This window comes from Ovis aries, chromosome 1, assembly GCF_016772045.2.
Source record: "Ovis aries strain OAR_USU_Benz2616 breed Rambouillet chromosome 1, ARS-UI_Ramb_v3.0, whole genome shotgun sequence".
Lineage (NCBI taxonomy): Eukaryota > Metazoa > Chordata > Mammalia > Artiodactyla > Bovidae > Ovis > Ovis aries.
Genome location: NC_056054.1, coordinates 260949498 through 260972741, shown reverse-complemented (window position 1 = coordinate 260972741; position 23244 = coordinate 260949498). Strand labels below are relative to the sequence as shown.

The 23244-nt window shown below is 44.0% G+C and overlaps 1 protein-coding gene across 1 annotated transcript in view; it reads left to right on the top strand.

Moving 5' to 3' along the window:
* The window catches only part of DSCAM (DS cell adhesion molecule), an 827097-nt gene that overhangs the window by 719278 nt on the left and 84575 nt on the right, over nucleotides 1-23244 (top strand). Inside the window, exon 21 of the mRNA XM_042237343.2 lies at nucleotides 9633-9766. Within this exon, the coding sequence (XP_042093277.2) occupies nucleotides 9633-9766 (134 nt within the window). The remainder of the gene's footprint in view (nucleotides 1-9632; nucleotides 9767-23244) is intronic.

Sequence of the window (23244 nt, the reverse complement as noted above, 5' to 3'; positions counted from 1 at the left end):
GGAGCCACGTGGGAAGTTGCTTCAGTTGTGTCCGACTCTGTGCAACCCCATGGACTGTAGCCCACCAGGCTCTGCTGTCTGTGAGATTCTCCAGGCAAGAATACTGGAGTGGGTTGCCATGCCCTGCTCCAGGAGATCTTCTCTACCCAGGGATCAAACCCACGTCTCTTACATCTCCTGCATTGGCAGGCAGATTCTTTACCACTAGAGCCACCTGGGATGCCCATTAGAACAATTTCAGTGACTCTTCAGCTATCAGTGTAAGCTCTGACCAATTCCATCTCTCCACTTAAAAATTATGTGATAATCTACATCATCCTGTTGGAGTAACATTAAAATAAGCCCTCAATTGAGAATTTCATGTTAATTTTTAAAAATTTCTTACAAGGGTTTTTGGGGCTTCCTTCATAGCTCAGCTGGTAAAGAATCCGCCTGCAATGCAGGAGACCCCAGGTTGATTCCTAGGCTGGGAAGATCCCCTGGAGAAGGGAAAGGCTACCCACTCCAATATTCGGGCTGGAGAATTCCATGGACTGTATAGTCCATGGAGTCACAAAGAGTTGGACACACCTGAGCGACTTTCACTTTTACAAAGGTTTATGATAATTTAGTAAAATTTTAATTATAGCACATTTCTCAGATCACTAATCTTACCATTCCATGCAGTTTGGACTTGTTATATGGCTGTTTCCCAATCTGACAAAAACTGTATGGCAAATCATTTTTTATTTTAAGGGAAAGCCTGGGGTGCCTTATCCAAGATGTGCTGAAGAATAATTTGACTTCTGATACATACTATAGCTGAAGAAGGAAATAGCAACCCACTCCAGTATGCTTCCCTAGGAAATCCCATGGACAGAGGAGCCTGGCGGGCTACAGTCCATGGAGGTCACAAAGAGCCAGATACTACTGAGCGATGAAGCATGAGCAAACATATTATAGCAATAGTAAAAAAGCAGTTTCCACCTTAATAAAGGAAGGGGCAACTGATGTCAAATTGATACCTGTGTGGAACTTTCCAGATTGGAGTTCAGAATTACACCAGAGCCAGGGTTGAGATGCAACCACTATACCTAAATTTTGTGCTGTTTTGGCTCCACAATTTTTTTTTTTTTTTTGCTTCTTTCAAGCCTAAGTTCCCTAGGAAGCTGGTCAGGGCAGGGGTGGAAGAGCTATTTGTTCACTGCTCATGACTGCCTATGTATGGGCAGAGTAGATGTCCTTTACTGTGTGTGTGTGTGTGAGTGTGTGTGTGTGTGTGTGTGTGTGTGTTCAGTCACTCAGTCATGTCCAACTTTCCGTGGCCCTATGGGCTATAGCCCACCAGGGTCCTCTGCCCATGGGATTCTCCAGGTAAGAATACTGGAGTGGGTTGCCATGCCTTCCCCTAGGGGATCTTCCCAACCCAAAGACTGAACCCGCATCTCTTGTGTCTCCTGCATTGGCAGGCGGGTTCTTTACCACTAGCGCCACCTGGGAAGCCCAATGTCCTTTGCTACCTAGAATATAAGCATGCTGCTGCTTTGCCCCATGACTGTCCTGTGGGAACAGGCTAGGGACATGCACTTGGAGGCCTGGAGACACTCTCCCCTTCAGCTTGTCTGTCTCCTAAGGACACTCCCCTGATGTTCACAGCACCTCTCTCTGCTCTCCCCTCAGGGAACCGAGCCCTGCCCTTGAAGCAGCCTATCCATCCACCCTTCCACCATCATCTTCACTAGCCCTTCTTGCATTCTAGTTCCTGCACACAGATTAAACCTCATCACCCCCAATCTTTCTAGTACACACGAGTAATTATTCCCAGTTATAGGCAGGTCCCAGTCATCTTGCTCAGTTATTGGATTCTTTAGGGAAATCTGAGGCATCACCGACTCGATGGACATGAGTCTGGGTAAACTCCAGGAGTTGGTGATGGAGAGGGAGGCCTGGAGTGCTGCGATTCATGGGGTCGCAAAGAGTCAGACATGACTGAGTGACTGAACTGAACTGAAGGTCAAAATACCATGCCATTAGGAAGTCACAGGTTCAAAGAGATGTCTGCAAAGCTACATCCTGAGTGAATAATTTAATTCTTTAAATTATTATTTGAATAATTTAATTCTTTAAATTATTATTTAAATAATTTAATTTTAAATACATTTAAATTTAAAATTTAAAACACAATAAATTTTAAAAATTAAAAATAAACTTTAAATTTAAAATAATTTTTAAAATTTTTACTTATTTATTCATTTGCCTGTGCTGGGTTTCAGTTGCAGCACACACTACCTTTTAGCTGAAGCATGTGGGCTTTAGTTCCCTGACCAGAGATCGAACCCAGGCCCTCTGCATTGAAAGTGTGGGGTCTCAGCCACCGGACTACCAGGGAAGTCCCTAATTTTTTAAATGCAGTAAACAAAGAGTCTCATCAAGATGTTTGCTATGCCACCTGCTGCCCAGGGGACTTAGGCACCTTATCACACTTTCTCTGAACTGAACCATCTTCATGTACCAAATTTCCATGTCAATCAGACTGCAGAGAATTAAAATCTAGAAAGTGAATTGATGTGTGCAAACATCACCTAGCTTGACACATAGTGGGACAGTTCCTGACACTAGACATTTGATTATTTGATCTCCACTCCTTCAGAGCGAGGGTGGAACTGTCTTTTGCATTGCTAAGCAATAACACAGATGTCACTAGAATTAGTATTTAAAGAACAAATTGATTGGCAACATGAATTTTGACACCTGCATTTTTCAGAAGAAAGTACAGAAATCCAGTGAAAGGGGAAGCCTCTCCACTGCTCCCTCATTGGGATCAGTTTTTAATTACTCCTCCAAATTTAGAAATCATCATAGAGTTCTATCTCAAAGCTTGGCCCTGAGACCCAAAGTCTAATTTTTAAATCAATTATTCCCTTCTTTCATATCCAGTGCTAATAATAAGGGGAGATGCAATTGATTGTGGAAGGTCCTGCCTCAGGTATATCAGTTACCCCAGGAAGGAGTCAGGAATTCCACTTGTGGTAGTGAGTGGATAAAGAGTAGCGCAAAACCGAGGGTCAATATTTACTTGAGATAAACCATTAGCATGTTCAAAAAGAAGCAGAGTAGAGACTGGGGGAAAGGAGAGAAAAATTGGTATAACAATAAGCCTATCTCCCAGAATCACACAAAAAACTCACCGGTCTAGAAATGGTGAAGAATTGTGCCAGCCATGGATGTGAATTGGAGCAAAAAGAAGGCTGAGTGCTGAACAATTGATGTTTTTGAACTATGGTGCTGAAGAAGACTCTTGAGAGTCCCTTGGACTGCAAGGAGATCAAACCAGCCAATCCTAAAGGAAATCAACCCTGAATAGTCATTGGAAGGACCGATGCTGAAGCTGAAGCTCCAATACTTTGGCCACCAGATGCAAAGAACTGACTCCTTGAAAAAGACCCTGATGCTGGGAAAGATTGAGAGCAGGAGGAGAAGGGAATGACAGAGGATGAGATGGTTGGATGGCATCACCGACTCAATGGACATGAGTTTGAGCAAACTCTGGGAGTTGGTGATGGACATGGAAGCCTGGTGTACTGCAGTCCATGGGGTTGCAAAGAGTTGGACATAACTGAGCAACTAAACTGGACTGAACTGAACTGAAGTAGTTTATCAGTGTCTATAAAGATTCTTGGAGAAGGCAATGGCAACGCACTCCAGTACTCTTGCCTAGAAGATCCCATGGGTGGAGGAGCCTGGTAGGCTGCAGTCCATGGGGTCGCTAAAAGTTGGACACGACTGAGTGACGTCACTTTCACTTTTCACTTTCATGCACTGGAGAATGAAATGGCAACCTACTGCAGTGTTTTCGCCTGGAGAATGCCAGGGATGGGGGAGCCTGGTGGGCCGCCATCTATGGGGTTGCACAGAGTTGGACATGACTGAAGCAACTTAGCAGCAGCATAAAGATTCTTGGTCATATTCTCCAAGAATATGGAAATCCTTCATATACATCTGTGATGTAGACTGTTGGACACATTATTGGGCCCATAGACAAGTCTCAGATACATCAGGACCGTAGACATGGTCTGTGGATACATTCTTGAGATCTGGAAGAATTGCTTACATTTCAGATTCTCATCCCAATGTTCAGTGAGAACTGTTCAGTCAATGAGAACTTGCATTTTTATTATTGCTTCAAGACCACAAAAGATTACTTGTGGATCTAGCTTTCTGGTTCTGAACACAAGACAACTAATTCTGAATTCTAAAATGTTTGTGAAATCCTAATACCATTTTATTTGCTTGAGATTGTAATCTGAGCAAAGCCATGGAGAAACAGAATACACACAAACACAATCTAATAATTTTCCAATTATTTTCATGCTGCATGCATAAGGTAATTCGGCCTTGATCCTTTTCTGCAAAGTAAACATTGCACGTGTATAAATAGAGATGGTTTAATATTTACTGAACGCATCACAGTGCACAGAGCTCTGTGAACTGACGTGTGGGAAGGTCAACAGGAGCTGTGATATGTGGTCTTTGGTCCCTCCTGCGTGGTTAACAATCTCATTGTTAGGACATCTGAAAGTGGAGCTAAGAGAAAGAGAGAAAGCAACAGAATCAGGATATGTCTGAGTCCTCTGGCCATTCCTATCTTGAGCCATGCATCCCCTGGACGGCACGGATGGTGTGTTCTCGGATGATAGAGTAACTGCACTTTGGTTTACCTTAGAAGTGATAGACTCTGTGTGTGTGTGTGCATGTGTGTGTGCGCATGTGTGTGTGTGTGCGTGTGTGTGTGTGTATTTGTCTAGCCACCAGCAGTGCCGCCCTTCAGGAAACACAGAAGGCTTTGTATCAGCCCTGCTCCAGAGTCCTGCTGCAGCTGGCAGGGTTGGGATTTGCTCTGTGCCGTAGTCACACACACAGCCACACAGTAGACCAGGACATCCCAGGAGGCCTTCCACCCTATGGGCATCAAAACTCCCTGCACCATGGGGATCCTCACACGGGCTCCTGGGGCCCCCAGAGGTGTCCAGGGTGATCAGGAAGCCCTTGGGGGACTCCCTGCTCTGCTTCAGGAAGAGCCCCTCCGCTTCCATCATGTTACACATGGGTCTCCCACATGATACTTTAAAGGCTGTTTGGAAACCACAGCTCTTGTGAGAGCAAAGGCCAGACGTCCTGGAGTGGTGTGAGGATACTCCCATCGTGGGTGTGTCCCTGCAGCCCTGCGTCTCCTGCTCATGGCTCAGAGAAGCCACGTGGAGCTCTGGCTCCAGTGGGCCCAGGTGTGCTGGTGGGTCACATGCACACACAGGTGCACACATAACACACATCACACACACACATGACACACATGCACACACACAGTACATGCATACGACATGCACAATGCACAGATGCTTACACTATACGTAACACACCACACATACCACATACACATACACCACACAAATATGCAATATGTACAAACACACACACCACAGTCGTGTACTTACACTATGCATACCACACACACTCCACACACATCATGTACACATGCATGACAAGCATGCACATGTACACAATACACACACACCACAAGCCACACTCACCAAACACATGCACACATAAACAGTGCATACACACCACAAACCACACATACCAGACACATACATACAGGCACTCACACGACACATACCATCCGCACCACACATACCACATACACACACATGACACATGTGCACACACACTATAAACACACATTACACATACAGCACACACCCCGTGTATCATATACACCACAGACACACAAACACACCGTTTGCATAATACACATGCAGACATACTATACACTCACATTTCACACATCACACAAATCGCAAAGCACATCACATACATAAATACTACACACACCAGACAAGCCATAAACCACACACACACACACACATGCACAACCCTGCCTATGGCTGATCATTGAGGCCAGAAAGAGGATGATGATAAAAATGAAGTTGATCAAAGTGTCTGTAAGATTCTTAGACTTCTGTCTTACTTCAAATCAAGGCAGTATTTTTACAGAGCCATAACATTGATGTTTCACATTAAGATACACTATTAGATGGCTGGACTATATGGATGCATTTTCTATGTTGTACAGCAAATCCTCAAAACCTTAAAATACAAATTCGTTATCTGACCATTTCCTGGGGTCAGGAGTCCAGGTACCGTTGTCTGAGTACCCCCAACTCAGGACCTCACAGGCTGAAATCACCATGGGTACTGGGCCTGGAGTCTCACTTGAGGTTAGGTCCTCACCCAAGTTCACTGGTGTGCATGCTTAGCCATATCCAACTCTTTGTGACACTATGGACCGTAGCCTGCCAGGCTCCTCTCTATCTCCAGGCAAGAATGAGAAAGAGGGAAAGTCACTCAGTTGTGTCCGACTCTTTGCGACGCCATAGACTATACAGACCATGGAATTCTCCAGGCCAGAATATGGGAGTGGGTGGCCTTTCCCTTCTCCAGGGGATCTTCCCAACCCAGAGATCGATCCCAGGTCTCCCACATTACAGGTGGATTCTTTACCAGCTGAGTCACAAGGGAAGCCCAAGAATACTGAAGTGGGTAGCCTATCCTTTCTCCAGGGGATCTTCCTGACCCAGGAATCAAACCAGGCTCTCCTGCATTCCAGACAAATTCTTTACCAACTGAGCTATGAGGGAAGCCCCACACAAGAATCGTGGAGTAGATTTCTATCCTCTCCTCCAGGGCATCTTCACAGCCTAGGGATCAAACCCACATCTCTTATGTCTCCTGCATTGGCAGGCAGGTTCTCTACCTGCTGAGCCACCTAGGAAGCCCAAGCTCACTGGTGTTGAGCAGAATCCATTTCATGTGACCTCAGGGCTGAGACCATCTTCTTGGCTCCAAGAGGCCGTGCCCCCATCCCTGTCACATGGCCCAGCAGGGTCTCATGATCATGTGGTCACAGTGGGGCAGCTCGCCCCTCATCACCCACAGGACCTTGTCTCTACAGTTCCAACCCCTGTCTGACCTCTAGATCCTCTTTTAAGCTGCTCATCTGATTAGGTCTGGCCCACCCAAGGTACTCCCCTTTCAATTAACTTAAAGCCAGCTGTTTGTGTCCTTAATATATCTGCAAAATCCCTTCACGTTTGCACAGTATATAACCTGATTTTGAGAATGATCCATCCATCACAGTGACAGGTACCACCCACATGGAGGGGGAAGTAATTAGGCAGGTGTGTACATCAGGGGGTGAGAATCTTGGGCACTGTCTTAGAACCCTGCCTGCCACACTGAGCTCATTTAGAAAGTCTGCTTGGAGGACCTCATATGTTCCAGATACTGGCCAGGGCCCTGGAGATAGAGTAGACCACAGGGTGACCTGGTGAGGTTTGCAGACTGATGGGGGAATCAGATATTTACCAGTCACTCCTGAGTGGGTTTACAACCCCAAGTCTCATGAAGAAGAGTCTTCAGAGAACCCCGGAGCCCTAACCTCATCAAAGCTGGTGGCAGAGAAGGCTTTCTTGAGAAAGTGGGAGTTAGCAGAAGATGAGTGATGAGTAAGTGTTGTCAAGGACGAGGTGGAGGGTGGGAAGTGACCCCAGGCAAGAGGAGCCTAAGGCTATCGGTCATCATGTGTCAATGACCTGATGTGGGAGATGCACCCCACATCTGGCGACCTAAAATAGGGTCCAGTTCTAAGGAATGACATAGAGCCAGGAAGAAAGCCCAGTATCTGACTGGATTTGTCCACATGGAGGTTTAAAGGGCAACTTTACATGTCCACTGACAGGCAGTGAGGAGGGAAGAGAAATTCTAGTTTTGGCTCTTGCAACCAAGAAGATGGCTGTGCCATTCCCTGCGCTAGGGGAGGAGGGAGGCATCAGAGAGAAGGTGGTGAACTGTTTGGAAAAGGATAGTTCTAAGGTTTGTGAGTCAAGAGTGGAAATGCTGGGGTGATCGGATGTTTGTTAGATGTGTGAGCTCTACGAGCACCTTGCTGCAGAGAGGAGGTCCAGGTGCTTACTCTGCAACAAGAGAAACTACAGCAATGAGAAACCTGTGCACCACAAGTAGAGAAAGCCCACACACAGCAACAAAGATCCAGCACAGCCAAAATAAATAAATAAATAAAATGTTTAGCTGACTGAAAGGAAACATCAGGGAGGAAGGGCATTCAGGCTAAGTTGGCCTCACTGGAATTTTGCAGAAGGCAAATAAGGATGATCAGATAGTACCTAGGGGTGACAGAGAATGGACACTTAGATCAGATATCAAAGGTGATCAGACTTTGTGGGAATTTCAAGTGTAGTATGGCAGCTTCCCAGGTGGAGCAGCAGTGAAGAATCTGTCTGCAGTGCAGGAGATGCAGGAGACACGGATTCAATCCCCGAGTCAGGAAAATCCCCTGGAAGAGGAAACGGCAACCCATTCCAGTATTCTTGCCTGGGAAATCCCATGGACACAGGAGCCTGGCAGGCTTCATACAGTCCCTGGGGTCACAAAGAGTCGGACATGACTGAGTGACTGAGCACACTGGCTAAACTGAATGAGCAGGATTCTTGTTGAAGTGAGCTCTCAGGGGACATGGCCAAGAATAGGGCTTATGCAGTTCTCAGATCACTGGTCCGAGAGACATTGTGTCAGCACCCAGGGTGGCTATAGCAATGTCCCTCAGACTGGGGGCCCAACAGCAGGAATGTGTCCTCTCACGGTTCTGGAGGCCGGAAGGTCAAGGTCAAGGTCAAGTTGTAGCCAGCGTCTGTTCCTCCCGAGGGCTGGGAGGGAGCACAGCTCCCCGGCTTGTAGGGCATCTTCTCCCTGTGTCTTTGCATCATTTCCCCCTGCCACGGCCTCTCTGTGTCCGCACCTCCTTTTTCACAAAGACACCAGCCTTTGTGTCTTTCACAAAGACACTGGGTCAGGGCTCCCCCAAATGACCCCACTTTAACTTGATTGTCTCTGTAAAGATACCATCTCCAGATAAGGTCACTTTCTGGGGCAGTACAGTTAGAGCTTCAACATGTGGGTGTCAACTGGGAAAAAAAAAGCACAATGTGAGAATTGTGAATTAAGTTTTATTTGTGGCATAATGAGGACTATATCTCGGGAGACATGTTTTCAGATAGCTCTGAGAAACCACCCCAAAGAAGTAGGGGGATGGCCAGTGTATATGTGATTTTTGTGAAGGAGTTACTCACAATCAAACATATGTTTTGGCAGAGACTCACTGCTGGTCATAAGGAGCAGATCACCATGAAAGATTTTAGTGCTTTTCTAGATATGAGGAGAGGCAAGAAGTGGGCTCATAAAATCTGCTTTATCTGAAGACTCGTTCTGCCCATTCTTCCCAGAGCACAGAGGGCCGCATTCCTGATTTCCACATTGAACTCCTTTCCAGGGGTGTTGAAAGTCAGAGGTTGCAGTGGCCATGATTTAATCCTTGTAGAGGTGGATCGGCAGGTACCAGTTTGTAGTTTGCACAGGTTTGGGGGGGACACAATTCAGACTCCAACACTGACTCCTGAAGAGCACAGCAGAGAGCGTGGCCAGGCCAGTGGGGTCCTATGGGGTAGGGGGACAGAGTTGGGTGCAGCATTGGGGGAGGGGGAAGGACCCTCATCTTGTGACTAAATATCCTCCTTTTCCAGTTCCAGGCCCCCCTGCCGGGGTCAAGGCGGCAGCGGCCTCCGCCTCCATGGTCTTCGTGTCGTGGCTACCGCCACTCAAGCTGAACGGCGTCATCCGAAAGTACACAGTCTTCTGCTCACACCCCTACCCCACAGTAAGTTTGTAAACCACCCCGTTCCTTTCAAGCACCTTCCAGAAACAAGCCTCAGTCTCCCATCTGGGTCATCCTCCTTTTGTTTCCACCTACTTGGGTCTTCCCAGTGGTTTTATTTTTCTCTCTGCTGTCTCCACATACAAAGCAAGGTTCTCATTACCACCTCATTTGAAAATAGACTTCTGAATCCTTCCAAGGGACACAATTGTTTGGAATTATTGTTTATTGGGTGAGTTCCCACAAAACTGCCAGCTGGCTTATCAGAATCAAAACCCAGAAGGCTTCATTGATAGCCAGTGGGCAACGCCTATTGATTTTGCTGTTGCACTTGTCTTCAAATGCCTCCCCCACCTGCTTTCCACTTCCCACCTTGCTTTCCTTCCCTGCCCATTTCCCGCTGAGACTTAGCAGCAGACAAAACCCTGTTGTCCTAGAAATGAGGGACTTTATCAACAATCTGTGACCCTCCCAAGGACAGTGTGTTTCTGTGTGTGTGTATGCACCCACACGTGCTCAGTTGCTAAATCACGTCCAACTCTCTGTGACCCCATGGACTGCAGCCCACCAGACTCCTCTGTCCATGGAATTCTCCAGGCAAGAATGCTGGAGTGAGCTGTCATGCCCTTTCCCAACCCAGCCATCCAACCTCTACCACTTGAGTCTCCTGTACTGACAGGCAGGTTCTTTACCACAAGGGCCACTTGGGAAGCCCCCAAGGACAATAGTTAGCTTCATTCATTGTGGAAGAATTAAAAGTTAGAGTACTTAATATTTCAAAGTGCAGTATTTATTTTCATTAATATCATCACTGAATAATACTTACAGAGTTAAACTATTTGTTAAACAAACAATAAAAAATTGAATATCCAAGAAGGACATCATAAAGAAAACAAAAAAATGGTTCATCAAATTGATGATGTCTTCACAGAAATGTTTATGGCCTTTCCTGAGGTAGGCACTATATCCAGTCCATCCTTCTATCTCCCAGCTCCTGGCATAAAACTTGACCTGCATAGCCATTCAAGTGCTTGTGGAATGAATATGCAAATTAAGTTTGGCTTCATTGTGGTAAAATATTATAACATAAAATGTACCTTTTCTAAGTGTTTGGTTCAGTGGCATTAAGTCCATTCACATTGCTGGGCAACCATCCCCAGCATCCATCTCCAGAATTCTTTTCATCTTCCCAAACTGAAACTCTGTCCCCATTAAGCACCAGCTCCCCACTTCTCCTCCCCTGGGCCCTGGCAACCACCCCAAGTCTGTGTATATTAGTCGCTCAGTAATGTCCTACTCTTTGCAACCCCAAGGACTGTAGCCCAGCAGGCTCCTCTGCCCATGGGATTTCCTAGGCAAGAATACTGGAGTTGGTTGCCATTCCTTCTTGAGGGGATCTTCCCAACCCAAGAAAGTCTAGGACTCTCTTACATATCAGCAGCATCAGATAGTGTTTCTTTCTGTGCCTGGCTTATCTTACTGAGTGTGTTCGAGGTGAATCCACGCTGTAACATGTGTCAGAATTTCCTTCCTTTTAAAGACTAAATAGCATTCCTGAACTAATTTAGTAATTAATTTTTAATTAAAATGGCATGTTTTCCCAAGTCTGGCATCTAAATGGGTCCAGAGGCCTGGTGGCCCCCTAAAAAGTGAGGTTGATTAACAGTGGGGAGCCAGGGGGAGAGTGGGGCTGAGGCTCACAGGGGCTCTTCTCTCACTGAAAATTATCAATTGTACGTTCCGCTGTTTATACATCAAGAGCAGCACCTCTGGAGTTAAAGTGGAGACTTAGAAGTAATATGCTCACAGTTGGGTTTCAGAACTTGTGTGACTTCCTTATTTGGTTGCAAACATGCTATTAATTCTCACCTGCTGAATCCTGCCTCACATCCTGCCATCAAAGTCTGGAGATACAGAGCAGCGTAGATGACAACAGTGGGTGGCCCCGTTCCTCTGCTCAGAGGCCAAGCCCTGAGGGCCCTGTGCAGGTTCATCAGCCCTGACATAGCATCACATTCACCAAAGAGATGCTAACTTATTGCTGAAAGCGTGTCCACACTTCACTAGCATTCGAAGGGCTTTTTTTTTTTTTTTTCATTTATTTTTTTATTGGAGGATAATTGCTTTACAGTATTGTGTTAGTTTCTGCAGTACAACAACATGAATTGGCCATATGTATACATATATTCCCTCCCTCTTGAGCCTCCCTCCATCCCACCCCTCTAAGTTATCACAAAGCACTGAGCTGGGCTCCCCGTGTCGTACAGCAGCTTCCCACTGGCTATCTGTTTGCACAAGGTAGCATATATGTGTCAAAGCTACTCTCTCAATGTGGGGTTTCTTTATTTTTATTCAGTCATTCCTTCGTCTATTTGCCATAGGACTCACAATTACTATTTGACTCCAACAAACTAGAGAGAAACCAGAAAGGTATAGGGACAACCAGCAGCTCACTCTCATCTGTCTTCCCAATTGACTCTTTACGTCTAAACTAAAAGCCCCCAGCTGGCTTATTTGGAATTAGTTCTGAGTGACTGAGGCTTTGCTGAGCAAGCTCACATCTGTGGACCTAGGGTGCCGTGTTAGTCCTCATCCTCCCAGCCTACAAATTTCATCCTATAAAAAGGAGTTACTAGCCTGATCTCATAATGGAAAAGTCTATAAGATGGAATATAAATGATTTGCCCAGGGATTTCCAGTCTCTCCCTGCACAGAATAATGGGATTCAACCTCCCAAAACCTTCTCAACAAGAGCCTTCCAAAAATTACAGTAGTGAGATCAAGCCAATCATAAAAGGTGGGAAATGCAATCAACTTTTCACCCCGCTGACGTCTTCCGACCACTATCGGGCGTCTCTGGCTGTCTTTTGCTCTGCTATGTGCTCAGTCGTATCTGACTCTTTGCAACCTCATGGACTGTAGCCCACCAGTCTCCTCTGTCCATGGGATTCTCCAGGCAAGAATACTGGGGTGGGTCGCCATTTCTCCCTCCAGGGAAACTTCCCAGGGGTTGAACCCACACCTCTTGCATCTCTTGCACTGGTAGGCTAATTCTTTACCACTTGTGCCACCTAGGAAGCCTGTGCTATCTGCATGCATGGTAAGTCATTTGGGGCTTCCCCTGTGGCTCAGGTGGTAAAGAATCTGCCTGCAATGTGGGAGGTCTGGGTTCAATCCCTGGGCTGGGAAGATTTCCTGGAGAAGGGAAAGGCTACCCACTCTAGTATTCTGGCCTGGAGAATTCCATGGACTGTATAGTCCCGGCGGTCACAAAGATTCAGACATGACTGAGTGACTTTCACTAAGTCATTTCAGTCATGTTCAACTCTTTTTTACCCCATGGACTGTAGCCCACCAGGCTCCTCTGTCCATGAGATTCTCTAGGCAAGAATGGACCATATTGAAAAAAAAAACAAACACTGTTGATCTAGAAGTACAGTTATCACCGAGGTGCCTATGGTCTCCTGGGAAGTGCCACTTATTAAGCTTCTGGGAAAGCCCAGAACCCCAGAGCTGTCCTCAATAATGAAAAGTAATCAGAATCAGTTTTCTTCCATCTCTAGAGCCTCACTGCTACTCGTCTATTTCAAACACCATTTAAGACCATGAGGTCTATTTTTAATAGACTTTATTTTTTACAGCCGTTTTAGGTTGACAGCAAAATTGAGTGTGAGATGCAGAGATTTCTCATATGAGACCTATTTTTAAAATAATACCATTACAAGGAAAGATCAGAGAGAACTAATGCAAGTCTTCAGAAGTGAAGAATTGAAAAATTCCCTCTACTAGTCTGTGCGTTCCCATGGAGTGAATAAGAAACTATAAATTACTAGAAGGGGGGATTTTTTTTCCCCGTCTTTAGTTTCTGCAATTTAATTTTAAGTCAGAAAACTGGATGCTATCAATTTTCTGAGGCTTTTGCGTTTCTGCCTATGTAGCCAAAGAAACACAAGAGGGCAGTCCTACTTCTCTATATTTTCCCTGCTCATGTATCCGATTTTTTTTTTTCTTTGAAATGACTTCATAGTCAAATGTAGAACATGGGAGGATAAATTAGGACACAGCATACTCTGTAATTTAATCTTCTTTATAAGAGTCGCTCGGCTAACCTCCTTAACAGATGTAGATTTTCTCTGAAGGTCCTCGATTCATCCCCCTTCCTTGTGGAAGGGCTTTGTTAAAAGACACAGGCTCTTTCCCCTAATACGTGAAATGCCTTGTCTGATTATAGGCATTTGTTTCATGGTGTTCTCTCAGGTCAGCTTAGTAAAAAAGCATAATAATATGAAACTCTGTGTGTTGCCAGACAAGACACTGTAAATTTGTCTCAAGACTGATTGCCTAAAAGTGGTGCTTGGTAAACATTAATCTCATTGTAGGGGGCTAGTTGATGCCATGAGACATCCACCTCCCCAGTCAGAGCAAAATCTCAAAGTCTGTTTGATTCAGGAATTCATCCATATCATTTTGGGACCGTGGTTATTATTTTAGTATATAATGGTTTGGATGACCAATTCATGCTCTATGAGGAGTGATGGAAATCTGAAGACGTGAACTAGCCTTGTAAGGTCCCAGGTAGAAAGGAGCTAACCTGGACTTCCTCTCTAATAATGCTCCCCATTTAAAAGCAGACTGTGAGAAGGGTTATATATTACAGAAGCACGAGGATGTAGACATTGTCTATTTTGCAGTGCTAAGCTGATGGATGTAGAAATGTGAAATTAGATAGCCCGAACTTTTTGTTGCTCAGTTGCATCTGACTCTTTGCATCCTCATGGGCTGTAGCCTGCCTGGCTCCTGTGTCCATGGTATTTTTCAGGCAAGAATATTGAAGTGGGTTGTCATTTCCTTCTGCAGGGGAAACTTCTCATTGATGAAGAATAAAAATCAGAAAGCCTAAACATTATATCAATGAGCTGTGATCCACCTCAGTTATTCCAGTTTCAGATAATGTTGCTAGCCAGTTCCTGCATGTCAGAAGGCTCAGTAGATGTTTCTGGATGAGCCAGTGAGACTTGTAGCAGCTGACTCTCCTCCGTGTACCCCACACCTCAGAATTAAGCAAATCTTCAGGGAAGCAAGAACATAACTTCCAGCAGGTCCAGACAACATTCAAATCAAGGTAGCAGGTGTATGGAGTTTCAGCTTCAATATCAGTCCTTCCAATGAATATCCAGGACTGATCTCCTTTAGGATGGACTGATTGGATCTCCTTGCAACCAAGGGACTCTCAAGAGTCTTCTCCAACACCACTATATCAAAAAGAAAAAAAAAAAGCATCAGTTCTTCGGCTCTCAGCTTTTTTTATAGTCCAACATTCACATCCATACATGATCACTGGGAAAACCATAGCCTTGACTAGACAGACCTTTGTTGTCAAAGTAATGCCTCCGCTTATTAATATGCTGTATAGGTTGGTCATAACTTTCCTTCCAAGGAGTAAGCATCTTTTAATTTCATGGCTGCAGTCACCATCTGCAGTGATTTTGGAGCCCCCAAAAATAAAGTCAGCCACTGTTTCCACTGTTTCCCCATCTATTTGCCGTGAAGTGATGGGACTGGATGTCATGATCTTAGTTTTCTGAATGTTAAGCTTTAAGCCAACTTTTTCACTCTCCTCTTTCACTTGCATCAAGAGGCTCTTTAGTTCTTCTTCACTTTCTGCCATAAGGATGGTGTCATCTGCATATCTGAGGTTATTGATATTTCTCCTGGCAATCTTGATTCCAGCTTGTGCTTCTTCCAGCCCAGCGTTTCTCATGATGTACTCTGCATATAAGTTAAATAAGCAGGGTGACAATATACAGCCTTGACATACTCCTTTCCCAATTTGGAACCAGTCTGTTGTTCCATGTCCAGTTCTAACTGTTTCTTCCTGACCTGCATACAGGTTTCTCAAGAGGCAAGTCAGGTGGTCTGGTATTCCCATCTCTTGAAGAATGTTCCACAGTTTCTTGTGATCCACACAGTCAAAGGCTTTGGCATAGTCAATAAAGCAGAAATAGATGTTTTGCTGGAACTCTCTTGCTTTTTTGATGATCCAGCAGATGCTGGCAATTTGATCTCTGGTTCCTCTGCCTTTTCTAAAACCAGCTTGAACATCTGGAAGTTCATGATTCACATATTGCTGAAGCCTGGCTTGGAGAATTTTAAGCATTACTTTACTATCACGTGAGATGAGTGCAATTGTGCGGTAGTTTGAGCATTCTTTGGCATTGCCTTTCTCTGGGATTGGAATGAAAACTGACCTTTTCCAGTGCTGTGGCCACTGCTGAGTTTTCCAAATTTGCTGGCATATTGAGTGCAGCACTTTCACAGCATCATCTTTCAGGATTTGAAATAGCTCTACTGGGATTCCATCAGCTCCACCAGCTTTGTTCGCAGTGATGCTTCCTGAGGCCCACTTGACTTCCCACTCCAGGATGTCTGGCTCTAGGCAAGTGATCACACCATCGGGATAATCCGGGTTGCGAGCTATGTGCTAAATGTATGCTCAGTTGCTGAGTCATGTCCGGCTCTTTTGTGAATCCCTGGGCTATAGCCCAGCAGGCTCCTCTGTCAGTGGGATTCTCCAAGCAAAAATACTGAAGTAGGTTGCTATTCCTCCTCCAGGGGGATCGTCCCAACCCAGGAATCAAACCCACATCTCTTACATCTCCTGCATGAGCAAGCAGACTCTTTACCCCCAAGCCACCTGGAAAACGCATTGTGTCAAATGCTGTCTGCCTGAAGTTTTCCAACTTGTTTCCTCATGACTCACAATCAGAAATGTATTTTATGATCACACTCCAGTACACACACAGACACACACACAAAACCAAAGCCTTGTAAACAACACTTCACTTACTACACACAATGCACTGTGATATTCTCTGGTATTTTCTGTTCTATGGGGGTTTTTCTCTTATTTTTAAAACAGTTGCTAGATCTGCTAAATTGCTTCTATGGCCTACATTTTTAAAAATACTGCTTTTCATCAGTTCATTCCTACGATGACCTTATGCAAGAGGGGATGTTATTATTCTCTTCTTCGTACTGGTACTGACATGCGGACTGCGCAGGGCACGGCTTAGCAAGGTTAAGACAGGGGCTGCAGCCCGAGGGAGCAGGACCCGGATTCTCCACCCTGACAGCTTACTGCCTTCCCCAGAGAAGTAGGCTCCGTTTCTCTTCAGCATCCCCAGCACTGATTTTTAGCTCCTCTTTGGCATAATCGTAATCTCTTACATCATTTTTAGATGGGCATACCTGGGCTCCCATAGTACTGTGTCAGTTTCTTAAGTACAGGGACCACTGTTAGTCATTGTTATACCCTGGAAATCCCAATATGATGGTGAAATAGTGGGTATTCGGCAAATGCTATGTTGAATTAAATCTTCTGGATGATGGCTATGAGTCATCCAATAGAGGTTAAATTGAATAATGAAGTTTCTGCTTAATAAGGCAGGGAAAGTGTGTTAAATACTTTGGGATTCTTTCCATCCCAGAAGGATTTAGACAGAACGCCTGCACTTTTGAATCACTGACATGGAAATCATTCTTCCATAGTTCCAGCTACATGACCTGCTGCTGGACATCTTTTCTTTTTTTTTTCTATAATAGCAAAGCTGAAAATTATGGAGATACCAGAAGTCACTTGGACTTCCTGGTGGCACTGGTGGTAAAGAACTCATCTGCCAATGCAGGAGACATGGGAGATGAGGGTTCGATCCCTGGGTTGGGAAGAACCCCTGGAGTAGGAAATGCAACCCACATATAAGTATTCTTGTCTGGAGAATCCCATGGATGGAGGAGCCTGGCGGGCTATAGTCCACGGGATCACAAAGAGTCAGACAGGACTGAAGTGACTTAGCACGCACAGAAGTCATCCAAAGAGTACACAGTCGTGTTCTTCATTTGTGTGTACACGCTAAGTGCATGAAACACCTAAGTGTTTCTAAGGAAGCTCAAGAATATACTTCCCCAAATTTCTATAAAATTTTTATAAATTGTATAAAAAAGAGCTAATTTTCAAATGCTTAGATGTTGGTCTGTCTTAAGGAAACCTTTTCTAGTTTTTTCCCCCGGGCATATGATTGTACTTATGGTGCTGATTGCTAGAGTAAAATTTGGTTAGTCACAAGAGCATCAGTTCAATGCAGTTGCTCAGTCATGTCTGATTCTTTGTGACCCCATGGACTGCGGCACGCCTCCCGGAACTTGCTCAAACTCATGTTCCATTGAGTCGATGATGCCATCCAACCATCTTATCCTCTGTCGTCCCCTTCTCCTCCTGCCTTCAATCTTTCACAGCATCAGGGTCTTTTCCAGTGAGTTAGTTCTTCACATCAGGTGGCCAAAGTATTGGAGTTTCAGCTTCAGCATAGCGTCTAATCCGTGCCTGCCACCCAGAAGTGTGACAAAGACCTGCTGGCACGTGATTAACTGCATATGTATTTGTGAAACACAGGGCTTCCCAGGTGGTGCTACTGGTAAGGAAACCACCTGCCAATGTGAAAGACATAAGAGATGCAGTTTCCATCCCTGGGTCAGGTAGATCCCCTGGAGGAGGGCATGGCAGCCCACTCCAGTACTCTTGCCTAGAGAATCCCGTGGACAGAGCCTGGTGGGACGCCAGTTCAGTATTTCATGGCCAGTTCTGATGAAATATATTCTAAATCTACTTTACACTTTTTATGCTGCAATTTACATATATTTATTGGACTCCAAGTCTTTGAAGAGTGAGGGGAAGAATATGTTATGTTTTATAATCTGATTCTTTAAAAAAGATAAACAATGATCTGGTTCTTTCTATTCTCAATGAACCAGCCAATAACTACTCAATATTTGTTAGGTCCATATAATTTAAAAAAAAAATCACCATCAGTTGTCCTTCAGTTATATCAGGCATCAATCAGGTGAAATTGTCCAGTTTCTCTAACTGATCAAAATGCAAGATCTTCCCAGGTCTCCCACATTGCAGGCAGATTCTTTACCAGCTGAGCCACCAGGTAAGCCCAAGAATACTAGAGTGGGTAGCCTATCCCTTCACCAGCAGATCTTCCCAACCCAGGAATCAAACCTGGGTCTCCTGCATTGCAGGCAGATTCTTTACCAACTGGTGGTAAAGAAGGTTAAACTGGTGGCTCAGAGGTTAACGTGTCTGCTTGCAATGCGGGAGACCTGGGTTCGATCCCTGGGTCGGGAAGATTCCTTGGAGAAGGAAATGGCAACCCACTCCAGTCTTCTTGCCTGGAGAATCCCATGGACAGAGGAGCCTGGTGGGCTACAGTTCACGTGGTCGCAAAGAGTCGGACACGACTGAGCAACTTCTGTTTCTTTACCGACTGAGCTGTGAGGGAAGCCCAACACATATGTTAATAAGATAGGGCAAAAGCTTGACCTTTAAAATCCTGAACCTGATTTTGTACTTTATTGAACAGAGGAAAATAGAAGCACATATTCAAATGGAATTTCTGTACAGAAGCAAGCCCTGAAATTCGCTTTTCAAGCCCAGTCTCACAAGATTGCCTGCCCAGTTTTGCAGATAAATTGCCAGTACACATACTGGCTTTAAGCTGCAGTTCATTCAGAGTAGACAGTGGTGTAAGCTTCCTCATTGCCTCTTACCTCTACTTGAGTAGCCATAGATGAAAATGCCTTTTTGATCAACTAGCTTTTGGAGCTTTCAAAAGATTCCAGCTTTGAAAACAGATCATCTTTTTTACTTGGCCTGATACAGACATGGGTTGCTATTTTAGGAAATAAATGGCTTTAAATCTTTTTCAATTAAGAATGGCTATTCTTTCCCAAAACTGTATTTTGTACCTCTATTATGTGTATCCCTGAGAAGAGCACGTCTCACAATTTCTTTCTCATATGTGAAAAGTTATATAATCCTAAACCAGTTCTTTTGTGTAAAATTCATTGAATAGGTGATAGCAATCAAGTTAATAAAGCACTTTTACAGAGAGATAATTTTTATGGCAGATAGTACAACAGTGGGAAAGGAATGAGCCAAAATTATAGTAAATGGAGGTGATTTTGTTAAAAAGAGTGAGGAATACAAGAATCCTGTAATGTCTGTCTGGTTATTGAGATGATGCCTGGATTTTAAACAATAGCATGGAGAAACTACTGTCTTTATTGCTTTTTCTGGGTATCAACTGTAATTCACTTCCAAAACATTGTAACAATAATGTTTATATATGGGAGACCCAACATTAAAATAGTTTATGCTTGGAACTCTTTTTTAAAAGTAGTCAAAACCATTTACATAATAGCCAATCAAGTGATCTTGGTAAAGTACACAGAAAACCGCCAAAACTGACTGATGGAGAACAAGTAGCTTTAATGTGCTATTATTTCAGTGAGAATTGATCATCTTAGTCTATTTCTTTAAGAAGATCTTTGTGAAATATTATCTTCTTCTAGAGATGAAAATAGTGAAATAAAATGGAAATCAGATCAAAATGTATTATATATAGAAATTTTAAAGAGAGGCAAATCTTAAATTGATCCAACTATTTATTCTTTATGTAATCCAGGATATTGCTCTGTCACTAAACAGAAAGATTTATATGCTCTGAAAGAGTCATTGCCCTATAATTAAAAGAGCTATCGTTTTGTTTATTCTGCTTTGAGGGAGGTTTTTTTTTTTTTTAATCACTTCTGTGAACATTCTATCTACAAAATCAGAGCATTCAATTTTTTAAAATCGGAGGTTAATAATTAGATGTTAAAGCTTTTTAAAGCACCATACTTCTTTGATGGAATTAGTGTTTCAGTAAAAAGTTAATTGAAAATTTTTAAAGTGGAATTCTTTTTATATCCATCAGAATTGCTGACTAATTTGATCTGAATAGTCTGCAACTCTATAGGCATTCTCTACACATTTTTTTCTGTTGTATTCAAATAAATTCTAGGTCATTATTAAAGTCACTAAGACAACAGAAACTTCCTCAGTCGATTCCAATGAGTGTTTAGAAGGTCCCCAAACTGCAGTACTCTGACCTAGGATCCCTGGGAGATAAGTGGAGGGGTAGGAAAGACAAGGCCCTTCTCAGAGTGCCTGAAGCATCCATGGCAGAGTGACAATAAGAACATGCAAGACTATAATCCGAAGAGTACTCTAGGATTGGCCACATGCTAGGGCACAGGGCAAGCCTCAGTAAATTTAAGAGTATAGAAATTATTTCAAGCATCTTTTCTGACCACACCTACATGAAACTAGAAATAAACCACAGAAAAGAAATGCAAAAAAAAAATGATTACATGGAGACTAATTCAAAGGGCAATAAAGATAAGGACCATAATGGATGTATGTAGGGCTTCCCTGGTGGTTAAGCAGTGAAGAATCTGCCTGCAGTGCAGGAGATATGAGTTTGATCCCTGGGTCGGGAAGATGCCCTGGAGAGGGAAATGGAAATACACTCTAGTATTCTTGCCTGGGGAATCCCATGGACAGAGGAGCCTGGTGGGCTACAGTCCATGGGCTCACAAAGAGCTGGGCGCTACTGAGTGATGAAGCCACCACCACCAAACAAAGAGTGAATATGACACCTGATTGAGGAGATTAAAGAAGGCTTTATGAGGCTTTACAAATTCGTCCATCGAGCTAAATAATGTAAGAGATTTGGAAATGGATTCAGCCATTATTGGGTCAACATCCAGTTTTATAGAAATTACTAAAGAGCATTTAAAGTAGCTCATTATGGCTAATTTTATTTTCCAGTTAAATAGTTTCTTAGACACAAAAGGAAAATTAATACAACAGCATGTGGCTCAGCTGGTAAAGAATCCGCCTGCAATGCGGGAGACCTGGGTTCAATCCCTGGGTTGAGAAGATCCACTGGAGAAGGGAAGGGCTACCCACTCCAGCATTCTGGCCTGGAGAATTCCCTGGACTATACAGTCCATGGGGTGGCAAAGAGTCGGACATGACTGAGCGACTTTCACTTTTACTTTCACATGGAGAAGGAAGTAGCAACTCATTCCAGTTTTCTTGCCTGTGAAATCCCATGGACAGAGGAGCCTGGCAGGCTACAGTTCATGGGGATGCAAAGAATTGAACATGAGTAAGTGACTTAGCACATCCCATGACAAGAATAATTTGGGAGTGAAAATAGGTCTGGAAGACACTGTTCCTAGGCTTTTCATGGGGTGATATTGAAGCACCAGGATAAGACCAACCTTCCAAGCTTCCCATTCTTTTGAGGAGGATACTGTCAGGTTCCTCAGAAATGCATGACTCTACCCACCAGACCCAAAACCATAACACAGGAAGGCTGAACACTGGAAATATGAGCTGTCTGACTTGGGTGTCAAAAAGTGAATTAGCTGCATTTTCCACTCTGGGTACATTGTTGCTGTATTTTCCACCCTGGGTACAAGTTTAGAGATGCAAATATGTCATACGCCTTGCTAAAAACTTGATAAAAATATATTTTTGAATCAAACGCATGAAATTTACATTTATTTTCCAGGGCATTTTATAAATATGAACCCATGCCCTTGACTCTGACAGGGATGATTTTTGGAAGGGAATTCAAATGATTTTACTTCCAGGTTTTAGTAGGAGTGTGTCAGATCCCTTATTTTAATGAACCCTCCAATTTGCCAAACCATGATTATATCTTGTCCCTTGAGGAGCAAACTTATCTTGTGTGGGTGTGTGCTAAGTTGCTTCAGTTGTTTCCAACTCTTTGTGGCCCTATGGACTATAGCCGCCAGGCTTCTCTGTCCATGGGATTCTCCAAGCAAGAATACAGGAGTGGGTTGCAATGCCATCCTCCAGGGGATCTTCCCAACCCAGGGATCAAACCTGCGTCTCTTATGTCTATTTTGGCAGGTGAGTTCTTTACTGCTAGTGCCACCTAGAAAGCCCCCCTGATACAAAGGAATAAAACGCCATAAATGTCTGTGAACTCAAGCTCAACAGCTATTTATGAGCTTTTATTATCACTAGGCATGATATTAAGAGCATTTGCAGAGCCCAAAGAAGAAATCTGTAGTCCAGCAAGCTTATATGACTGACCCCAGGTGTCCTATACCTATTGTCAAGCCTCATCACAGATTTCCATACATATCAGCCTCTATATGGTCTTCCCTGGTGGCTCAGAGGTAAAGAGTCCACCTACAATACAGGAGACATGGGTTCGATCCCTGGGCCGGGTAGATCTGCTAGAGAAGGAAACACCAACCCATGCCAGTATTCTTGCCAGAGAAATCCCATGGACAGAGGAGCCTGGTGGGCTACAATCCATGGGATCGCAAAAGAGTTGGATATTACTTAGCGACTAAACAACACCAACAACAGCCTCCATACTTGCAATGCAGTAGAGTTGGCATAACAGCCTACCTCCCACAGCAAAAACCCATGAACATTCCATTTATAAGCACTATATCTGCAACAGCTCAAAAGAGAAAATACTTGTACATGTTATAATTTAAGTGTGGGTCCCAAAATAATATCAAAGTCTTCCCTCAAGAAAGCTATGGAT